Raw genomic sequence first — 24,773 nt, forward strand, 5'->3', positions numbered from 1 at the left:
CTTACGACAGTCTTTATTAAAAACACTTTATACCGGGTGTATTATGAAAAACCTTTGGTGCTATAACTTCCTTATTTTTTATCCGATTTTAAAAATTATACGTCAAACAAAATCGTTTTAAATCGGCTACAATTTGAATTAATCCAATATTTGTTCTTGAGTTCTGTTTTTGACAAATGATAGTCAACTTTTTTTTTCAAATGGCACTATTAACTTTTTTTGCTCAGTTTTATAGATTTTTATTTTGAATAAGAAAATATAAACAACCATGCTCATGCATAGAAACAAAAAGAAGAAATTAAAAAATGATGTTTTTTTTTAAAATCAAGCAGTCACATTAAACAGTAATAAAAGTGCATTCTAATTTTGCAAAGTGACTAAGGCCCGGTTGCATAAAGCGATGTCAAGTCGTTGTTAAGGTTAACATAATGTCAAGCGATCTGATTGGAGGATACTTAAAATTTTATTTGAATCAGCCAATCAAATGGGTGGATTTCCGACTTGACGCTTTGTTAGCTGACACGATGTTAACTAAGCTTTATACAACCGGGCCTAAGACACCTATGGACATTCAAGAGTCAAGACAATGTCTATTTGACTCCGGCCGATAACAGAGATGATTTAATAAAAAGCAGTATGTGAACAAATACCACCCTAATTTTTATTAAACGCCGCAATGTTCATCAGTGGAAGGTGTCGAATGTGCCTTAGAGAGAATGGAGGTAATTTCAAACATTTGCTATAGTAAAGTTATGGTTACTTGATTTTTGGAAATTCAATTTTTTTTTATTAAAAACAAATTTTTGATTTTTTATTTTAATGTTTGTCTATTCAGAAGATAAACATTATCAGAATTAAGATAAAAAAATATACAGTGCAATTTAAAAAAACAAAGTTAGCTGCGGTCTGTCAAAAAATATAATGTTCAAAAAAAATCATAGCATGTCGGGCTATAGTGTTTCTAAAACGATTTTGTTTGACTTATCATTTGTTAAAATCTGATAAAAAATAAGGAAGTTATAGCACCAAAGGTTTTTCATAATACACCCGGTATATCATATAATAAATAAAGTTACTTTTTCATGTAGGTAACTAGGTACTTCTTGCAGTAAATAATAGTGATTTACATAATTAGTGGGATAAAAGCAATATTACAGGATTCGACTGTGAAGATTGTAGAAGACGAGGGCGTTAGCCCGAGTTCATCTGTAGTCACACGAGTTTCCTGTAATATGCTTTAGCCCATGTGTTATGTACAATATTTTATCTATGACGGACAACCCCGCTTCGTGGTGTTCCATCCAAACCAACGTGTGAGGTAGGTTATTGACGAGGGAGTAGATGAGAATGGGAAAAACGAGATATGGGTGACGCACCGATGGGGGCCCGACTGGGATTGCCTACGTCGACATCACGAGGCTTCTCCATGACGGAATACTCGGGAGAGGGTGGCCCTCACCAACATGGGGAGTTAGGTTAGGTCGCGTAGGGTCTTGGTCAAATGGGTACGCCACGAGTGTAAGAAATAACGAACAGTGGGGCGAAAGCTAGAATAACATGGCGTTCGGGGACCACGCGTTACCCTGGAGGGCTGCGAGAGAGAGAGCGTAGCGTTAGTTATTGTAAATTTAAAGTCTTGTTTGTTCACTCGTAGGTCACGTGTTGTATAAATTTAACAATTATAAAAGATTATGGTGTACCATCGTTTGTGGATGATTTTTGGAGGTTTTACTCATCCCATTTACAGTAGGTATCTGTTATTATTATCATGTCATTCATGTCATTAGTTTCACGGTGCCGCTTTATTCTTTTTATTTCAGCTTTGTTCCACCTCAACTAAGGGGAACTTCTTGTAACCGAGTTTTTTAAGGCGAGGGTTCACAAATCGTGTTGTTATTTTTGTCTCATGTAAAAAGTCGCACCGGTGAATTGTTTAATTTATTATGGGACCTACAAGGTTATTATAAATGATTGTAGTCGAAGCAGGCCATGCCCATGTTATGAAATTTTTGCCGCTTTCATGTGAACTGTCAATTTTTGTCGCTGTCACCGTAATTTTTTAGATGAAAAGGTGATGCGAGTTTTATTTATTTTTTTAAATATTGAATTGAATCCAAAAATATTGGGTTGTTTTGCAACCAATTCTAAAAATATTGAGTTGTTTTACACCCAATTTAACTCCTGTGTGTGAACGGTGTGTACTATTGCGGTCATAAAAAGTGGGACATCAAATATCTGTGAGTTTTGAAAAATTCGATGTAGTTCAAGCTTTATTGTCATCTTGCCTTTGATTATTGTTGTCATAGAAATTTGACACTATTGGAACTGACAAATTATATATGCCGTTCACGATTATTTTAAACACGCAGGAGGGCACGATATTTTTTTGTTAGATTGGCGTCAGGTCCTGTCATATGACGTTTCGTTATTAAATATTCGTCTTGTTGTCAATTCCCTAATTGAATCAGTGTAATTCAATTAGAACCTAAAATAGATTTATTATGCCAAATCACAATATTGCCAACTAAAATGTCAGATTTTCATAGAGTGTCCGAATTTGAAATAATCGTGAACGGATAATATTCCTATTTTCCTTTTTCAAATGTCCTCTTCTTTTGATAAAGGTAGATTTTGATTGGGACCTTGCATTAAATAAATATTCACTACTTGCTTATTATACTTACACTCATTCCCTACAACCTACAATACTTAATGACAACGTCAATCAATTCAAAGTAGGGTTAGAAACAGAGCGGCAACCATAAATTTTACATTCAGTTGTTACGCCTACGAACTACAATCATTTATAATAACCCTGTAGTTCCAAACCGATCGATACTGTAAATGAGAACGAGAATGTGTTTATTCGAGTATGTACGTCCTCTCACTGACTCATTTTTATTTTTTATTTCGAAATTTGTCTACCCTGCAGGTCCACTATTTGCATCTCCAGTAAGTCCTCCGCCATTTTGTATAAAAGGGGTCTTTTAGGTTATTACCGTTTCTATGACGATCACGACTTGGCCAATTTGTTCAATTTCGCGGGTTTTGTTCGATTTTTCAAATATGTATTTAAATTTAGGCGGAAGACTAGTCAATTTGGGTTATTACAAGTGTATCAACCGTGTGGAATATCGGTCTTCAGTCACCGCCATCCATCAATCAAAATTTCAACAATTAGCGCATCCTCAGTATCGAACATTGGTCATCACAACTAATCAATCAGAGTTTCAACAATTAGTATAACGGTCAGTATTAAACATCGTCCAACCCGCACAAAGTTCAACAATTTCGTAAGTGAATGATCAATCTTTCCCAAATTTGTCACATCTTTATTGGTAAAAAAAACTTCCAAAATACTAATCGAAATTATTGTTAACTTCCGTATAACTACCCGCGTGTACAAGTCCACCCAAGTCAAACGCAAAATCATCCGTTATAGAACATTCTTGAAAATGAAACCAGTACCAACTGCATTAACACAGATCAATTAGAAATTCGCATGACCGCTCTAATTGAGTATTTCAAAGAAATTAACTCATTCTCGAAAATGTAATCGAGGCTGATCTAGACTCTGCAGACACGCCCACTGAAGAAACCAACAGTGACACGAAAAAACTAATCTGACAAAGTCAACAGGATACAGACGTTAAACAGAGAGGCATCCATATCTAATCAGGTATCGCGACAAAAGCGCGCCGCAAAAAGAGCGCGCGACATAAGAGCGCGGCGACATAAGAGCGCGGCGACATAAGAGCGCGGCGACATAAGAGCGCGACGACATAAGAGCGCGGCGACAAAAGAGCGTGACCACAAAAGAAGGTAAATACAGGTTGCCTTTGCCTTTGCCTTTCTTAAGGCAATAATTAATTTCCATATTGAATGAAAATTTTCCTTACCCTTTAGTTATACTAAGACTTGGCGCGACCTTGACGCGACCTTGAAACACAACAAGAGAGAAAAAAGGCATTTGCACAAGGTTTGAATGGTGGGACACGATCTAGGGGGACGCCCTGAGGCTGTCTAGCCAGAAAAAACGCGAAAATTCCAGAAGTAGTTAAAGTGAAGAATTACCAAATAATCCTGTACATTTTGTATTGGCACAAATGCCAATGCTGGCAGGTGGCGCAACATGAGTGCAAATTCAGGATTTGCAGCATAAGATGCTTGGAGTCCTGCAGATTGGACATGCCGATAAATTGCCTGCGAAAAATGGAAAAAGCAACCTCCTCCGTAAATACATTGACTGCTGCTTTTTCAAAATCCTGTCTTGTCACAGTGTTTATTTGTCTCACGCTATTTTGTCGCGGCGCTCTTTTGTCGCTGCGCTCAAAGCCAGTCGATTAATAAAGTACCGACACGATTTGACGTTTACATAAAAGGCAACCGTAACGATATTTTCGCTACAAGAGGCGCTGATATCGCTATTTTGACTGGCTTTGGTGAACATTTGTTCACCAAAACCCATGGATTTATTAGTAATAATTAGTAATTTATTAGTAATAATTAGTAATATATTACTAATAAATCCATGCCAAAGCCAGTCACAATAGCGATATCAGCGCCTCTTGTAGCAAAAAAATCGTTACGGTTGCCTTTTATATAAACGTCAAATTGTGTCGGTACTTTATTAATCGACTGGCTTTGGCTGCGCTCATATTGCGGCTCTCTTTTGTCGCGCGCTCAAATGTCGTAGATTCATCTAATCAAACGTCGCTTCAGCCAAAATAGTCAGATGTCGCACTGCCAAAATTCCACGCATAGACAAAATAAGAACATATAGAACGCAAACTCCCTATACATTTTTTGGGCACAAAGCGTTTACCGCCATCTCTTATCCTGGTGAGGGTGCAAAATCACAGCCTACTGGATGAGTTTACCTTTCCTTTGATTTTTTTTATCATCGCAAATTTTCACAACAAATTAAAACGCCAGCAATACTTTCGATATTTTATTTTCAACCGTTTTTGATACAGTTCTGCTTCATTTTTATAAATATTATTCCTAAATGTTACCGTTTTCGTATCCTACCACTTAAAATTAAATTTTACCCCTTAATGTAAATGTGGTTAAATGAATTATTTTACCAATAATTTCATCTTCAATTTTATTTTTAAGTGAACGAAAAATTAACATTAGGTACTTATGTTTGAATTACCGTTAAAATTTTGCTTTTTTTTAATCCAAAATTTTTTACAAAGTAGGTACAATCGCGGCCATCCAAAAGTGAACGATAGCTTGCGAAAATTTCCGTATTTTTCGTTAGATTAAATCAGGCTGTATTCACTGGCGTTCGTGCAGCAGGCGTTACTATTTTAATAATAAAAAGTTGTAATAATAAAAATGAGACTGAGAAATAATTAATACATTATTAAAGTGAAAGTAAACTTTAGTAAAGAAACCTTTCCAACACCTATTCGCATTGGCCTCTCAAGCCTGTTTTCTTGCCAACCCCTCTTTATGTTGAAAATGCAAGTCTTACTGCAATGTAATTCTCTCGCCACAGCAGCCAACGACCAATTTTCTTCTAGCTTTGCAATAGCCCTAGCTGTCTGCATCGGAGAGAGATGTGGCATTTTAAAAAAATAGTTTCAATACATTTTTTATCGCTAGTGTCAAACTTTGACATTTTAGGACGCCTATGATTTAAAGTAAATATCAAACTATAAAAAAAAAACGTTCACTTTTGGATGGCCGCGATAGTACATATTGCGTAAGTGTAGTACTGCTTCCTGCCAAAATTTTGTGTGCCCCGGATTTTTGTAAACTCCACAAGCAAAAGGTTTCTCGCAACGTGGGCGAAATGTCCCTCGCTCCAGATTATTATCAAAGAGTTTGTCAAAAAAGTTATTGTTTTTGCAGTTCCCAAGTCTTCATCATTTAGGTTTGTTCTACCTGTTAGTTAAAATAGGAAGTTATCACTTCAGACTGATGTACCACTCTCCACTTGTCAGAAAATTGTTAGAAAAAAGATGGCATCCTATAAAGGTTGGAGTATGGATTGCTGCCTCACGAAGGAATTTAATTGCTTTTATTGTAAAAATCAAAGAACCTGTCATTAATGAAGTTACATAACCTCTGTTTTTCTATTTGGTACCACAATATGCGACAAAGCGGCAAAAATCAAATATATTCGAATTCCACAGGACTCTTGATATATGTTCTTTTATAGACACTCTGTAAAATCCATTCAAAAATCAAAAAACCACCAACGTCGCATTTTCCTCGATAATTACTATCGGCAACGCTGTTTAGTGTAAAATTTGGTGAGAATTGTAATTTTGAGGTTAAGTGTTTATTAAATGTATTATTTTTCTAGGCATGTTTAAGTAAATAAATGAAACATGCTGCTAATAAAACAATATGGACGGAATTCAAAGCAATTGAATTTTATTTTAAATCAAATAAATGTCATAATTTATAGTTACCAACATAGTATGAAAAAATATCTATCTAGGGTTTTTTAAATTTTACCAACCTAAAGCAACAGGTGGTGGTTTTTTGATTTTTGAATGGACTTTAGATAGGATCATTTTGAGCATGGCCAACTGTATCAAAACGCTAGGCGCTTATTATGGCCGTCCCACTTGGTTTGAAAAAGTGTTCCCGTCGAGTAGGCCGTGGAGCGTATATGCCGTTCACGATTATTTTAAACACGCAGGAGGCCGCGATATTTTTTTGTTAGATTGGCGTCAGGTCCTGTCATATGACGTTTCGTTTTTAAATATTCGCATTGTTGTTAATTCCGTCATTAATTTAGTTAATAAGAATTTACCCAGAACTGCCCTGCGAATATGTATGTTTCATTTCAATTACAATTTTACGATTATTGTTCCTAATGCGTTCAATTATTTAAAAAATGTAACAACTTGGGAGCAGTGTTCGGTTGAATTATAACCTAAAATAGATTTATTAAGACAAATCACAACACTGCCAACTAAAATGTCAGATTTTCATAGATAGTCCGAATTTGAAATAATCGTGAATGGTTTATACGTACAGTGGCGCCCCCTAAATTAACATTAGGAACTGATTTGAAAACGAAATTGTCACAATGACATTAATCACAACTTAAAATAGAAATAGTGGGAAAAAAGGTTAGGAATGGATGGTCAATATGATTTTTTCGCTGCAAAGATTTTTAAATTAAACTACATTTGATGCATGAATGTCAGTAACAAGCCAAAGAACAATGAAACCAAAATCTGTAAAAATTGTGCCGTTGAATGGAAAAAGTACCCTGCAGGAATTGTGTATTTAGTTGATAAGCCATGGATAACATAGCAGAGCATTTTGTTGGCTGTGCAAGGTCTTTCACCAATGGTTTCAGATTGAAGGAATAAATGTACGTCCTAATTCACAGTCTATTTCTACGGATAAATCTTTAACAGTAGGGAGAGGTATATATTCAAAACTGGAGTCAACAAATTGTATTACTCCTCCATGGATGTGATTTTTTCTAGCAAAGTATTCAGCTATTGAATAACTACCCACTCTTAAAACAATTCGCCTCAGACTCAACCAACATAAAATACCAAATTTATTGATTTCTAATATAGATAACCTTAAGTTCCTGAATTTTATTTCTTAAACACTGGATGTTCAAAAAAAGGATACTTGTTTTCACAACACTACAGCACTTTGATTGCTATACAGAGTACCGCGTTTTGCTTTTGCTAATAAGCGTATCGATACATTTTTAAAGCTTTTATTACAAATTTAGGATCTCATCCTGTGTCAGTTCCTCCCTTATGCATTTTCCTTTAAACTTAATGTTTCTTTTTGATAAATGACTTGTTGGCCCCTGGTAACTTATTTGCTAGCTGGGTCAGCGAATCTTTGTATTTACATATTACAGTGTTTTTCTTTTGCTTTTCTTCTTTTGTCAGTTGTGTTTCACGATTTGTCAAATGACTTTCCAATTTTTTAAATGTCTAAATGATATATCAAATGAAATTCCCCTTTTCTCAAATCACTTTCACTTTATTCAAAATGCTTTTCTTATTAATTTAATTGATTTTCATTGTCACAATGGGAAAGTCAATTGACAAATAATGAATTACATTTGACAAAAAAGTATTTGTTCTACAAATCATCTCTTACTAGCAAAATAAATGGGAAAATCAATTGAGAAATTGTGAAACACAATTGTCAAAAGGAGAAAAGCAAAAGAAAAACACTGTAAGTCCATTTGGGTTATCCTCTGCAACCACGAAAATTTTATTCCATTCTAGGAAATTTACCATTTTCTTGTTGAACGTTTTTCACAGGTGACAATCTTTTTGATGTGCTCACTTATTCTAATGCTGACACGAGTCACATTATCCAACAACACAATGTATTCAGAAAATACTAAATTCGAATTAAAACAATTTGAGGTTATGTCTGACATTTTGAAGCAATTGAAGTTCGTTTTTTTTTTTGGTTTTTAAAGCTATTGACAGAACACCTTACCTATTATATGTATGTTTCTTATTTTACACTTTTACTATTTTTATTATTTTGCTAGAGATATTTTCATATTTGATGGCGGAAACAAAAGACTGAGAAATGTCACAAATTTATATTGTCAGTGTCAAATTTTTCAGACGTTCGTAATTTCGACAGAAATGCAGCAAATGGGCAATAAGAAAGTTATTTGTCGTCGAACTAGAGACAAAATTTATAATACGTTTGATTATATGAGAATAACTTTTCTTTTTGAACCACTGACAAAAATTGGTTTCCTTAGAATTTATTTTTTCAATCTATTTAGTGAAAATTTAAACTTACCTAGACATTCCTTTTTATGGCGTTTATGAGAAATTTGACACTGACAATACATTTTTGTGACATTTCTCAGTCTTTTGTTTCCGCCACCAAATATGAAAATACGTCTACTTGCAGTTAATTTATTTACTTATAAATTTTGACATGGACATATCATAGATTAACGGGTCTATTTTGTAACTTATCATTAAACAACTATCCGTCCGATAGTGATGCTCGTTAAGCACTGGTCGCTATTAAACTACAACGATTTCAGTATATTTGGTATTTCTTAAATCCTATCGTTATCGTTATAATTCGATAACCATCGTTATTGCAAAAATTTGGGATTTTAGGATGGATAGTAGCACAATGGCCAACTTTATAGTACCTATATATTCTTGACAATTCATGTCACTTTGAATACGAAAGAGGCAAGAAAAGTTTGCGACTTTGTAATCTGTAAAGTTATTTAAAAATAATACCGAAGCGTAAATGTAAGACAACTCAGCAACAATATCAGCTGTATGTTGATGAATTGCAAAACAATACGCACTTTAGGAACAATAAAAACGATCCTGAACATCCAAACATATTAGAAACCACCTGGAATTCGATGACCGAAAAGTTAAATAGTCTGGGAGGTCCAGCTAATAACATTCGTAAGAAGGCAAGAGTCCTGAAATTAGCAGAGCATCAAACTGGTAAAAATACTGCCCCTGAAAGACCTCTAACTACTTTGGAAATCAGATTGCTTAACATCACTGGAAAAGCGGCAGTAGAGGGATTTGATAACTTGCCGGAGTATGGAATATTGGGTAATGCTATTGCACTATTACTGTTCTATTCCATTTTTAAAATGACTGTTTTATAGAAGAAGACGATTCAAATAAAAAAAATGAAGACGAAATTCCCATAAAGCAACCTAAGATTATTGAAACAAAAAAAGTTCCCAAGCCACGATCGTCTAATTCATCTCATATGAATAAGCTCACGTTAACTTCTACAGTGCATAAATTAATTGAAAAAAATGACATGCAGCGGGAAACTGACTTGAAAGAGTTAAATAACAATTTAGTAAAATTAATAAATGTTCAAGAGCGGCTTGTTGAGATTGAACTTATGAAAATAAAGTTAAAGTATCCAGACTTCCAAATACATTTGGAGGGAGATAACAGCGAAGCGTAAAGTGTTGTGTAAAAAATATTTTTTTTTTTCAAATTTTATTAATCATTAAATTGTAGCTAATTGCCTTTAATTTGAGATAAACCTTAACACTGAATAAATGTAAACTTTTGAATTTTTTAAATGTTGCATTTTATTATTAGATACCTATAAATAACAATAATCAATAATTGAAATATTCTTGTATAACATTGGCCCTGAAATTTTGTCCTTGACGCAAAAGGTTGTTATCATCAACCGGATCATCTTCATCGTTGTCATCTAAAATGATTTCAACGTCGTTATCTTCTGTTTCTTGTCCTTAAGATATTATGCAAAACTGCACAAGAATATACAGGCTGATTCACGTAGCCCGTTCATTAGAAACTTTCTGATTTCCCCAAATCATATTAATATGAAAATTGGTAGTTGACTATAATCGATTACTCCAAGTTCAAAAATTAATATTTTCAAAATGGTGGCACTTCCGGAAATACCGGAATTGACGCCATCTTTATTTTTTGAAATGGAAAGGCCTCATTTTGACTTCACATTTCGATTCTACGTTAAATTTTGAGTTTAGAGCGTCTTTTTGTCAACACTTATCTGCCATCGTTTTTGACCTATGTCATCATTTTTGCAAAAAAGCGAGGTTGCAGGGCTTCATTAACAAATTTATAACTCTTGAACCATCTGAAACAAATAATAGATTTTTTTTTAGTTGAATTCCTAAAGACCTGGCCGATCTTTTCCGCCATTAGTGAAATTTTTTTAATGTTTCATACGCCTACTGAAATTTTTCAAAATTGCTAATCAAAAAATGTCAAAAACTTCATTTTTTTAAATGGCAACCACCATTTGTGACACTAAATATAAATGTAAAATTTAATTCTAAGCCTACTTTTATTAACATTATGTATGCCTATTCCCAGCCGTTTTGGCGTAATTACGTTTTTTGAGTAAAATATTGTTTTTTTTTTATCAAACAATTGTTTTATTTGAATTTTTCTTCAAAAATCACATGCAATAAACAGTAAAAAACAACGAAATAATAAAAAATAAGCAAATTAACAAAAAAATATTTTCAATGAATTCATTTACATTAAAATATTTTTTTGTTAATTTGCTTATTTTTTATTGTTTTGTTGTTATCTAATATTTATTGCAATGCTATTTTTGAATAAAAATTCAAATAAAACAATTGATTATAAAAAATAATATTTTATTCAAAAAATTGAAATTACGCCTAAAAGGCATACATAATGTTGTTGTATATCTAGTATCAGAAATGGTAGTTTCCATTTAAAAAAATGAAGTTTTCGACATTTTTTGATTATCAATTTTAAAAAATTGCAGTAGGCATATGAAACATTAAAAAAATGTCGTTGATAGCGCAGAAAAGCGGCCAAATCTTTGGCAAGTCAGTAAAGTAAAAATAAATTATTTATTTCTGATGGTTCAAGAATTATAATTTTTTTAATGAAGCCCTGCAACCTCACTTTTTTGCAAAAAAGATGACATAGGTCAAAAACGATGACAGATAAGTATTAACAAAAAGACGTACTAAACTCAAAAGTTAACGTAGAATCGAAATGTGAAGTCAAAATGGGGCCTTTCTATTTAAAAAAACAAAGATGGCATCGATTTCCGGTATTTCCGGAAGTGCCGCCATTTTGAAAATATTTCATTTGAACTTGGAGTAGTCGGTTATAGTCAACTACCAATTTTCATATTAATATGATTTTGGGAAATCAAAAAGTTTCTAATGAACGGACTACGTGAATCAGCCTGTATAATTTTTGCAGCAAAGATTGGGTCATAATGCAGCACTCTATCTTTTAGTAGGCAACGAAAATAGGACTTTAGGACCCCTATACATCTTTCAACTGAATTTCTAGTCGAAATATGTGCCCGAGTATAACGTCCTGCAGGAGTCCCAGGGTCTGCTCCAATTATTGGTGTTAGTAGAAATGGTTCCAGAGGATAGCCTGAGACGCCTAACAGCCAAGAATTCCTTTCGCCATTTCTGTAATTTCTTAGTAAATGTCTCTTTACATTACTCATCATCTACACGGCCGAATCATGCACAGATCCTGGGTAACGTGCGTTTATTGCAAGAATTTTTAAATCTGCATCACATATAACTTGGCAGTTTATTGAGTAGGTGCTATGTCTATTCATAAATAGGCGTGGAGGATACGCAGGATTATTGGCAGGTGGTGGATATATTAAAATATGAGTCCCATCAATGCAACCCAGAACTCCAGGGAAATTAAATTTCTCATAGAAAGTACCCTTCGTTCTAGTCACATCATTCTGATTAATAGGAAATTTTATATAAGTCTGGGGCAAGTGTTTTACCATAATTTGTACAATTTCATGAAGACATTTGCTGACTGCAGACTGAGACATAGCACATTGCTTATTGCTTCCTACAGGCTTTTGGTAGCTGCCGTGAGCCATAAAACTCAGGGCTACTACAAATTTTATCACAGCAGGAATTTTAGTGACTCTTCTGCCGTTATCTATGTAAGGTAAATTTTCTAAAAACAAATTTTGTCCAACCTCCCTACTAAGTCGGTAGTGTTTTCTAAAAGTTTCTTGAGTTGTAAAGAACGGATCATTTACATCTCTTAAATATCGATTTAACAGTTGATCACGATTTCTGTGTACAAAATGAACATTGTACCGAACAGTTAATAATGGTTTATAAGAACATACCTTCTTTCCAATTCTGCCACTACTTGTATCAATATGTCTCTGTTCATCGCTAGAAAAACTGGCTAGAGTCGTCAAGCTTTAATAATACAAATCAACACGAATCAAATATAGTGGATAGTAAAAATGCATAAACTATTTAACGATGACAGTAGACGTCAATTTACGTTATTTAGCGAGAAGCAAAACATACAAAATACCATTTGATCACTATTTTCCGATTAATAGAATAAAGAGGAATCCTTTAGTAACGATGATCGTTGAGAGTTACAAAATAGACCTGTAAGGATTATAAATTTTGACATGGACATATCACATAACCAATAACAGAAAAAAAACGTTTGCCATTCGTTGTCCTTGACCTTTAGTTCAAATAATCGTCACTTGAAGTCTCTACTGTAGGTACTATTTTTTTAAATGTCAAGAACAATTTTTCTTACGGAGAAATCATCGAGTGGGACGGCCATAATAAGCGCTTAGCGTTTTGATACAGTTGGCCATGTTTTGAGTTATTGGTCTATTTTCCGTAATATTTTAAAAATTTAATTGGACAACCCTGAAAAGCTGACACAACGTGTCAGAATATTAGTGCGCTAAATATTCCCGAATGGTATTTTTGTTTGACTATTTCATTAATTTACTATGGCGGACAATAAATTTAGGCCGGCAAATTTCTGACATTTCAAAAAACTCAATGCAAGCGACCATTTATTGTCATTATGACTGATGTGTCAGTTTGTCAAACTGAAGGTTTTCAAGCTGTTTGGCGTTTCCTTCGCCTTTTTCGTAACTTACAGATCATGACGCACTAGCATAACTGATTTGTAGTAGCACTTCTCTCTGGTGCACGCTTCTTTTCCCAATTTTAATTTTGATTATCGTTGTCACGATGACAAGAATGACAAAAATCAAAAATGGGGTTAGTTGAACATAATGCCAGCTTCACATTTTGATGTCAACTCAATGACAGGCCGGCCTAAATTTATTGTCCGCCATAGTACATTTCGGCCAGTAGCATCTCGTCATTCAATAATGAGTAAAAAAATTCAGTCGGTAAAATTAATTAAACCAAAATTTTATCGCCTTCACCTCATATTTAGAGCCAATGAGCGAGGATATTTACGAAATAAAATCGAAATCAAGCCAGTTTTCAAGTGACAATCCAACTCGAAAATTTTTAACCAATCAAATTGCAGCATTTTTCAAATTTGGACCAATCAAATTGAATTATAGTGACAATCCAACTCGAAAATTTTTAACCAATCAAATTGCAGCATTTTTCAAATTTGGACCAATCAAATTGATTTATAGTGAAAAAACACCGAGCAGTGTTTTTTCGTAGTGAAAAAACAACGGGTAGAGTTTTTCCGCGAAAAAAATTATGTCACGATAAAACGTCAAATTTATTAGGTCAAAATGAAATGTCAAATTTATATTAAATTAATATTAAATCGATAGACATGTGTAACAAACAAGGCCCTAAATATAGGGTGAGCAACAATAACTGTTTCAGTTGGCAATAAAAAAATTTACATGAAATTTTCAAGACTGTGAATTGTACCTATTTCGGTTTGTTTTATTGACACTATTGACAGCTGGTATACATTTCATATTTAAACGTATTCTTTTAATAATAAAATGGTTTTCTCGTTGGAACATGACATAAAAGTCACCAGAATTTATTGCCAACTCAATCAGTAATTGTTGTTCACACGGTATATGATTAGTATTACATTCAACAGTATTCTTTACTACAGGGTTATTCTAAATGGTTGTAGTCGAAGTAGGCGTGAAAACTGAATGTAAAATTTATGGTTGCCGCTCCACATAAAAAAGTATCAAAATGATGTGAATAAGTGAGTACATACCGTTCACACACGCGAGTTAAATTGGGTGCAAAACAACTCAATATTTCTGGATTCAATCGTTAATTTAACAAAAATAAATAAAAATCTCATCACCGCACTTTTCACATAAAAAATGACAGTGACAGCAACAAAACTGACAGTAGTGCCAGTTTACATGAAAGCGGCAAAAATGTAATAACATGGGCATGGCCTACTTCGACTACAACCATTTAGAATAAGCCTGTATAATTTGCTGGTACAAATGGTTGCGTACCATCGGTGGAGATTAAAAGCTGGGACAAGATGACAGTTGTATAAAGTCAAAAATTACAAAATTTGTGTCGGTTAAATTTGATTTTTTACGAAAAGGTTATAAAAATTATGACGGGGTGAATGACGTTTATTTGTCAAAACCATCAAGTTAAAGTTCAGTTTGCTTCATATTGAATGATATTGTTTGTTTTCCCAATTGAATAGTTGGTAATTATTCACAGAATCGGTTTTTTGGTGGTCAAAACAGGTAGGTAACAAAAAAACATTGAAACTCGAAGTGATTCCAAAGAGTGATGTCAATGTGACAATAGTTAAGCTGACAATTTGTAACAAAGCGAAAGTTTGATACACAATGAAAAGTTTTTGAATGTCCCAGCTTTTAATGTCCACCGATGGTACATGCGTCAACTCGATAAAAATTTTCTCGACTTGACAGTCGAATACAATTCGTGGTCTAATTTTTTCTGCAAAATTTGTCATTTAAGACATTCGTAGCCTTTGCTTTTGGAAAATTACACTCGTCTCCTTCGTCGATTCGTGTAATTTTCGTTGCAAAAGCTACTCATGTCTTAAATGACAAATTTTGTTGGAAAAAATCCACTTTGTATTATTGTTGATAAAATTTTACATCTATGGCAACGGTCTAAAAAACTTCTGCCATTTTAAATATTTTGACAGTTATTTCATTTAATTTGAAAATACTTTTATTCATGAAATTGTCCTCCGCAAAATTTTAGGATTGACTTACTCGAGTTTGTTGCCAATTTATCTCGTGACATTGAGCAAAAACCACTCGTCTGCGACTCGTGTTTTTTTTTTAACAATGTCACTCGATAAATTGTTATGCAACAAACTCTCGTACAATCTGAAAATTTTTCCGACAAAACTTCACCACTTACGATATTATACAGGCTGTCTTAAAAAAAAAACTTATAACTCTACTAATGATGATCCAAATGAAAACAGTTATACAGGAAACGAAATGACTAAAAACACTACAAACCTGAGTGAGCATCTCATTTTTTTACCATCTATACATTTATGGCAATGGGCAACTTTCAAATGGTAACCTATAATTTTTTTATTATTTCTGTTTGAATTTTTATTTTCTGATTGTAATGGCATAAAAAAAACTATACCCATTGAGAATAAAATTTCCGAGAAAAAAAGGAAAATATGTTGCATCAAAATTAGATTTATTGTCATATTAATAAAAAAATCAAGTCAACCGACCTCCATTATTCAATGATTTTTATGAATTATAATTAAATAAATAAAATTTGCTACATGAAACGTGCGTAAAATTGACATTTAAGTGAAGTCCAGCACACTACCAACAAATTTTCGTTTCTGAAACAAGGATAAATCTAATTTTAATGCAACATATTTTCCTTTTTTTCTCGGAAATTTTGTTGTCAAAGGGTATAGTTTTTTTATGCCATTACAATCAGAAAAAAAAAACTCTAACAGAATCAATAAAAAAATAGAGATTATTTTTGAAAAATAAAAGAGTGGATGGTATAAAAATTATATGCTCACTCAGGTTTGTAGTGTTTTTAGAGACATTTCGTTTCCTGTTTAATTTTTTGCATTTGGGCCATCAATAGCAAAGTTATAGCGTGGGCTGTTTTTTTTTTGACATCTGTATATGAAAATTACTTTAAACACGAGGATGACAGAATTCATGCAGAACTCCAGAACGAATTGATGAAATTAAAAAATCAAGCCATTGTTGCATACCAGAACATATAGAGATCTTTCTATGTGACTAAAGTCTTAAATGTTACGCCACTGGCTCTTGCGTTTCTGTATCCAGCTATGACGATTGGACACGAAGCTCCATTCGATATGCGCCGGAATTTGCCAACTAAGAATGTCCGAGCTGTACATACTTTTGAATTTGTGAAAATTCATATACTGGTGTTCTAATTTTTTTCGGAATCCAGTATGTATTTTTTGTAGTACTTTACAATATATTGGGTGATTCAAAATGATTGTGGCCAAGTATGGCAACTATGTACGAAAATGTATGTGGCAACTGTGTGGGTAGGGTAGAGTTGATATTTCTTTGACAATTCATAGTCGCGCAATTTTGAAAACTGTCAAATCAATGTGTAATGATATCAAAAAAATCAAATGCACGCTTATGAAATGTCATATAAATGACAACTCTACCTCATCCACACAGTTGCCACATACATTTTCGTACATAGTTGCAATACTTGGCCACAATCATTTGGAATCACCCAATAGTTTACTTGAGAAACTGGTTCATTAAGTTATTACCTTTTCGTTTACAGTTAAAATAAATTCAAAATTCAAAAGGATTCATGTAGCCAAAATTAGTCCAATTTACGGTACCTAATTAAGCTACAGTGTGAAACAAAATGATTTTCATCTAAAGTTGACTTAAGTTACAAAAAAACACTGCATTTGTACTATTGGGGACAAATTACTTTGGTCGTCAAAGTCAGTTGACTGACATAAAGTTGTAAAGCACGCATTAGGACGGTTAACCTTATTTTTTACTACTGTCAACCACTGTCACTGTCAAACTCATCATTGCAAAATGTTAAATACCGAAAAAAGGCCAACTGAAGGAGATATTCCTAGGAGGAAAAATTGAAAAGGTTTCCACAAGGTAATTTGGCCCAAGGACAATCCCCCAGAAACAAGGGAGATGATTCTAAATTTTTGAATGGTGGAAGGTGCCATATTTTTGACAAGAGAAAAGTCAATAATTTGAAATTGTCATCACTATTGACTTGACGTTAATGCTTGGTTTACATTAATTTGTTTTGAACTGACAGCAAAATGATGACCAAAGTATTTTGTCCCCAATAGTAACAGCACTTTTATGAAATTAGTCATTTGAAATTACTTTAAAACTGTACTTATATGGAAAATATTCAACCCAAACTATGATTTTCTGGTCCTGTGCCTTTATTTGGTTCAAAAATATGAAAAAAATGGTGCTGCAAATGACAAGTGGTTTTTTGCACCTTGAGTCAACTATACTTACCACTGCATTACCCTTGTAAATTCCGAAGTGCCGATCTACAAAAAAAAGAAGGCAGTACCCTAACCTCAAAATACACATCAAAATTCGAATGTGATTTACTGCGAAGGGATGATCAAGTCCAAAGCTGATATTGAAATTGAAAACGAAGCCAATAAAAGCGAGTCACAGCAAGTGTTGAAAGTGGCCACCATTCTGCTGCATACTACACGACGTTTCATATTATTAAAAATGTGCTGCAATATATCGACCAACTTTTCAAGAAATCCCAAATTTTCTCGACTAGTATGAACTGTTGCTCCGTCTTGCTGGGGAAATCTCTCGCCAATTTAGCGAACGTGGTGGTGCAATGGAGTTTCTTCAAAAATTTTGTTTGGAAACCTAAGCTTTACATTGAGGCATTGAATATTGCCATTCCATTCCCCATTTACTACCCATCCAGATCGGAAATACGCCTCAATAATGAAAGTGTTTTCTTGCAACGTAACATTTTAATCGTTTGTTAATTTAATTTAGTAAATTGTAACAACTGTCAATTTGACTGATGACATTTATTGACAGAACTACATAGCTAGGCACTTCAGAAACAGTAGAGCGGTGCAGGAAAATTTAAATGTGCAAAAATTCCAAAGTTAATTAGTTGACAATCATTTTGTTCCACACTGTGTTTTAGGAGATCGTCGGCCGTATGTTTGGCCTAGGTAAAACTAATATTGTCAGAAGACAATCGATTGTACTGGTTCGACCTAGGTCATTCAAGTTTTACAGGTAACGGAAGAATACACATCTGATGTTATTTTAATACAAACTTATTGCATTGCTGATTTAGCAATTTCAAGAAAATCTTCCTAGTCAAAAAAAAAAACTGTTATGTCAATTAGAAAGTAAAAAATGAAGTTTTATCAGGGGGTCATTCACGAAATCCGGTAAGGCTCGATAAGACATAAGACACCATGACAACTGGTATTGTTGAAGCACTGTAATTACAGTTTCGTTAATGATTTACAAATTAGCTCAGTTTCGTGAATCTACCCCTCGGTCTATATTAAACTTAATTTTGTATTTAATCACTACTCTGATGGAACACTTCTGGAACGAAATCTATGAATTGTCGAAAATTTCACGGACCAAGAACGAATTAGTTCTACTTAGTTTGTCACACAGTCCTTTAGCATTAGTGAACATTTAATTTTTGACAGTAAATTTCAACAGAGAACGTTGTACTATTATAATTTCGTATTAGACAGTGAAATCTCGATGAATCGTTTTCTAAACAGAATACAAAATAACGACGAATATGGAAAAATAACAGATACGAGAAAATTATAGGGAACTAAACAAAGCAAACAATACAAGGCAAAAAATGAGTAATATAGCATCTAATTCTGAAAATTTTACTGTACTTGGGTTTTTGTTTAATTTAGCCTTGTCGCTCATGTTCAACCAGAAGTTGAATTAAAATGTATGTCTAGGTGTTAACTACTAACTAATTCGTTTTCATTTGTGCTTTATTATTAAGGAAGGTTCGTAAAGATTCTTAAAACAAACCTTTCTTGTGAAGTAGATCTTGTTTGATAGGTGATTCTTCTTGTTCCGTTAGTGTGCCGTATCCTACTGACCATGAGCAAATTGCCCTACGTCTCTCCCTTCGTGTCGGTGGATCAGCCCAAGCTGCACTTAGACACACTCTTCGCCTTCCTGTCACACCTCCACGTAATGGTAATGATGTATTATCGCCACAAAGTGGCTGGATGGGCAATGTCATGTTGAAGTAATTTCGTAAATTTACGTGAAGACCAAAACTTGAGTTCTTTTATAGCCTAAAATATAAAAAATAATCATCTTAAAATGTTTTTCCATTCCATACAGAAAATCTTTTGTTTGAATCGGAAGACTCATTTATACTTTAAATAATAAGGCTGCGTGACAGAAAAACAGTCACGAATAGGAAAGGAGCGTTGCCCTGATGGAACAGCATACCTTTGCTGAATTTTCCCCTTTTTTTTTGATAGTATCGCTTTCTTCAGAAAGTCACTTTATTTGAACACCAAAAACAATGTTCCCCTAACTTTTCCTGTTAAGGCAGTTGCACAGTTAAACCTACTAATTCAACTTGATACTTTAAAGTTTAAAAAAATTGACAAAAAGATACGAGCATTAAAAAATTGTGGTCAAGTTATGTGATGTATACAGGGTGTTAGGGAATGGTCTCCCAAGAATTTCAGGGTGAGTTTATCAGGGAAAATGTGGTCGAAAACCTTTATACCGCTTTTGGATACATTGAACGGTTTTCTGAAAATAAAATCGTTCCCTGTTGTTTTGGGACCGCTGAAATATTGCTTTGTGCATGTGCTATGTTTCGATTTAAAAATTTACTACTGTCAAAGTCTACACTTTGTCTTGATCTATCTTTTATCCGTCGGCTGCAAAGATTACAATAGATTACAACGCCAGAATATTCTATCGAGTAGTATGCAGATATGCATTTTGTGTATGGGGAATGTAGCGCGCTGCTGTCCGAAGGTATGCTTATGTAGGGGCAAACGGAGGATATTTTAAGCATTTATTATGAATGTTTTCAATACAAATACAAATAAATAAAGTTACACAGAAATTAACGAATCTTATTAAGGTCAGTCCTAGATTTCAAATCCCTTTAGAAGTTTAGAGGTTGATCGAGATGTGGTATCACAAATGAAGCTGCACAAATAATTTCAGTTCATTGCAGCAATAAAAGGTGACTTACCTCAAGGTAAATATCTAGATAGATATTTCGAAATTAATTATTGATTTTGTCAATAAAAAATGCAGTCCTGGTACTTTTTGATGATCTATTATGCCAGGGAAATATTTAAAACCGAAACGTCATTGTGACAGTAGGTACTCGATAAAATCTGACATGAGGCATTGTTGTTTTTGATTGCTAAGCAATTGACTTTCATTACAAAATGTTAACTATAGTTTATCTCAATTCTAAATTTCCACCACCTGTTGAATTATGTTGGCAAAATAAAAATATTTCTAAATTGGGGATTCTTATAACCAAAGTTGGCAATATAATTATTTTATAAACATGATTCGAAAACATTAAAATTAGGTCATAAGTTTATTTTGCTTTTAGAATTTGGTTTTCTACCTTCTTACTTGCTGCATTTAAAAAAAGGTTTTCATTCTTTTCCTTTATTCTAAAATTTTGAGTTGTAAAAACGGAGATTGACAGATAACCTAACAAATACCGGGTGGGGCATCGTATACGCGCACGCGAGAAATCGCGACTTCTAATTAAATAAAATTGTCGAAATTTTTCAGACTTACCTGGCTATTGGTAAGGTACATTTCATAATTTTTTGATAATTTTTCACTTACAAACAAAGCCAAAAAAAATTAAAATGTAAATTTCAACCAAAAAATCAAATTCTGATTTTTATACTAACCTACCCAGATTCACTTCCTATAATTATTTACGAAATCTACGGAAAAAAATACCAATTAGATTTTGAATTAAACGCAGTTTTACATTTCAACTTTCAAAATCATTTTTATTTATGACCTGCTACTTGTGCTGTCGTAAATTTAGGTGACAATGGAAACTGTCAATTTTATGGCAAAAAGGTTTAAAACGGTCGGCTGTACCTTTGTTGGGAAATTATACGATTGTGCCCTAAATTACCCGTCTGGTTTACGTTTAAATAAAAAAGCGAATTATTTAGCTAACCAAGTCAATTGTGCCACCAGGGTTTGATGGGCTACCAGATACAGATTCATTTAGTGTAAAAACTTTATAGGTAAATTAATAGTTAATTTCAGAAAACTAATAAAACTGTTTCGGCCTTATTTATTAACAAAAATGTTTTAAAAAATTCTCAAATGTACCTTATCAATAATTAGTCAGGTATATAAAATTTCACCGATTTTATTTAATTAGAAGTCGCGATTTCTGGCCTGCGCATATACGATGCCCCACCCGGTACAATCTGACGCATTTTTCACCAAACAGTGTTGCCAGTTGTATTTCCAACGTAGAATGCAGTGTTGGTGAAAATTTAGAATCGAGACAGGCTTTATTTATTTAATTATTACAACAATAAAATGGTGCAAAAGCTCCCAAACAGTGTGGCACTATTGCATAAACAATGCGGATACCCAACAATGCATATGCATCATTTGAAATGCATCCATAGTTACAAATAAAGCAGGAAAACTAATTTATAGGTAACTCAACTACTTAACATCAACAACAGGATTGGTCAGTTTAAATTGCTTCTTTCCTAATCACTATTTAAGATAGATTTTTTTGAACATTTTTCCTATTATTCCCAGAAGATGATGAATTCACCGTATTATTTCGGTCCGCCAGTTCTGATAGACCCTGTATGTTACCGCTAATATGCGAAATCAGGTTTTATGCACAATACCCAGAGATTTTAGTTAATATGCATAATAACTAATATCTCTAGATAATATGCATAAACCCCAGAGATTTCAGTGCTTATGAATAATATCTTGAAAATTTTAATTACTATGCGTAATACACTAAATTCTTCAGTTATTTATCTAAACTAGAGGTCGCCCAGCGGTCGAAATTCGACCGTTTTCATTAAATTTTTAAGTTTGAACGTTACTGAGATTTTTTTTTATCAGAGTATACCTCTATAATTATCGCATATAATTTTTTTGAATTTTGTTCTATTACGTCAGCTGCGAACGTTTACAAATACCTCATTTCATTATGCACTAATTTTCGAGTTATTTGAAAAATACGAACGATAGGAAAAATGAGGTATAGTTTGGCTATGCCATATTTAAAAACAATAAATAACATGTGTTTCTATTTTTAATACCTATATTTTTTATTGAAACAAAAAAACCGGGCGGTTAAAAAAATAAAATGTCTTGTTGAACTTAAGCTTGTTTGACACGACGCTAAATTTTGTAGAAAATTTGTTAGAAAATGAGCGAGACCCTCGATCAGGATCATAGTCTGTCTTTGTCAGATCCTGACCATTCATTGGTCCTCTCTCATTTTCTAACAAATTTTCTACAAAATTTAGCATCGTGTCATACAGCCTTTAAAATAAAATTTCATCGTTTGCTAAATGCCCTTGGCCGTTATATTCAGAAATATAAAATCTCAAGCCATTGAATGATCGAACTCTACTTGCTGCGACGTACAGTTGAAAACTGGCTGCCTCAATAAAATTGCAATTTTTTCGAATGTTTGTTTTTGAAACTTATTTATTGTCACCGCAAATGCAGCTATAATTGCAAATTGACTTCTTTGAAAATTAAATGGTAAAATAGTACCTGAATATGTTAAATTTATACGTGGAATCAAAATTCTCTTATTGCGTTCCGTTCCAGTTAAAACTTCGCAATCAATAGCATTGCGATGCATAAAGTTGATGCATCTTCTTGTTCCATAGACTAATGCTTCCTTTGTATTTAAGTTTCTGATCAGTAAAACGTGCAATTATATATCTTTCAATACTAACTTATGTGGTGGCAAACCACTAATAGTCAAAGAATTTTGTATTTCACTCCGAAGAGTTTTTTTTTATGAATAATCTAAATAAACTCCCTCTTGGAGTGGATTTCACTGCGGGGGGATTAAATCAATTACAAATCATCCATTCCGCATTCGCTCCAAATTACCAAATTTACTCCGCATTTGCTCCGCTAATTTTTTACAGTGTATGAATGTTTTGATATTTGTAACAACAAATTTAAACATTTATGCACCAAATTAAATGGCTCTAAATAGGCTAAAAAAAGCCCTAAAAAATTCACATATAGGTCCAAGGGCTTCAGGGCTAAACTGTCAAAAAAAATTTTTTTTCAAATGCGAACACATCATTTTTTTAACACTTCTGATAGAGATTTTTATTCTAAAAAGAACAGTGTATCATCACAAGTGTACACTTACCTACCCAAAATACAAAAGAAAGTTAAAAAATGATACTATCGTCGATGCTTAAACTGCGCTCTGTACGTGCAATCCTAAATGTTATTACATATTTGTCATTTGTTTTTCCAATTAACTTAATTTGGTTAATTTATTACATTGTAACGCAATGAATTTTGATAGCTTCTCGTGCTCATCATTTGTTTCAAAATGTAGTGTTATTTAAAAAAAATGTTTTCTTATATGAGGTTACACATGTCATACATTGTTGTTTTCAGAATAAAAATCTCTATCAGAATTACTAAAAAAAAGTGTGTGTCGGTATTTGAAAAAAATATTTTGACAGTTTAACCTTGAAGCACTTTGGGTTTTACGTGAATTTAGTACGCCATTTTGTACCTTATTCACAACCATTTAATTTGGTGTATAGATAATTAAAATCCTCCGAATAATAAGGGAGCTATGGATTTGTCTCTTTTTTTGGGGACGCCTGTATATTATACATAAATTTTATCTTTCTGCACTCCTTCTCCACATAAACTTTAACTATGCCAAATCTCACACTCCTCCGTGCGTGCCATTTACTTAAAAAGGGGTACAACGTATAGTTCTCCCAGAGCTGCAACGGTTTTATGGCAGGGTACCATTGTACAAAAGTTAACAACACCGACAATAGGTTTAAACCGCAAGTACAACCCCTAATCGTAAATTCGTCCAAGTACTACCCTGTAAACTGACAGGTATAGAACGAAAATGATGATTGACAGGGTCTGTTTATGTCGCTTATCGGCATCTCAACAGGCGTAACAATTATCATTGCCCTGCCATAAAACCGCTGCAGCTCTGGGAGAACTTTACAAAGGTTTTCTTTCACGTATTAATACCGGGACATTTTTTTAACATTGAACATAGCCCACACTTATTCCCTATGTTCAGTTTTAAAAAACACAGGTCAATGCATGTATGTAATCACGTAACCAAGGTAACGAAAATAAGTACTTGACAGTTTAACAAAATGGTCAAGTTGTTTGAAGAAGAAATACACATAATGCAGTTATTCTATGCCAATTAGAGCATTAGAAATGTGCGTGACATTTCCAAT

The 24,773-nt window shown here is 33.4% G+C and overlaps 1 protein-coding gene across 5 annotated transcripts in view; it reads right to left on the reverse strand.

The window, feature by feature from the left end:
- LOC138122522 (probable E3 ubiquitin-protein ligase RNF144A) overlaps positions 1 to 24,773 on the reverse strand; it is an 87,824-nt gene that overhangs the window by 13,536 nt on the left and 49,515 nt on the right. For 4 of the 5 annotated variants that reach the window (XM_069036759.1, XM_069036757.1, XM_069036758.1 and 1 more), the window contains one exon: positions 19,318 to 19,589. The exons of the other annotated variant lie outside the window; for it this stretch is intronic. In XM_069036759.1, the coding sequence (XP_068892860.1) occupies positions 19,318 to 19,534 (217 nt within the window). In that variant the 5' untranslated portion in view covers positions 19,535 to 19,589. The remainder of the gene's footprint in view (positions 1 to 19,317; positions 19,590 to 24,773) is intronic. 5 annotated transcript variants of the gene reach the window in all.

The sequence above is a fragment of the Tenebrio molitor genome, chromosome 1, assembly GCF_963966145.1.
Source record: "Tenebrio molitor chromosome 1, icTenMoli1.1, whole genome shotgun sequence".
Lineage (NCBI taxonomy): Eukaryota > Metazoa > Arthropoda > Insecta > Coleoptera > Tenebrionidae > Tenebrio > Tenebrio molitor.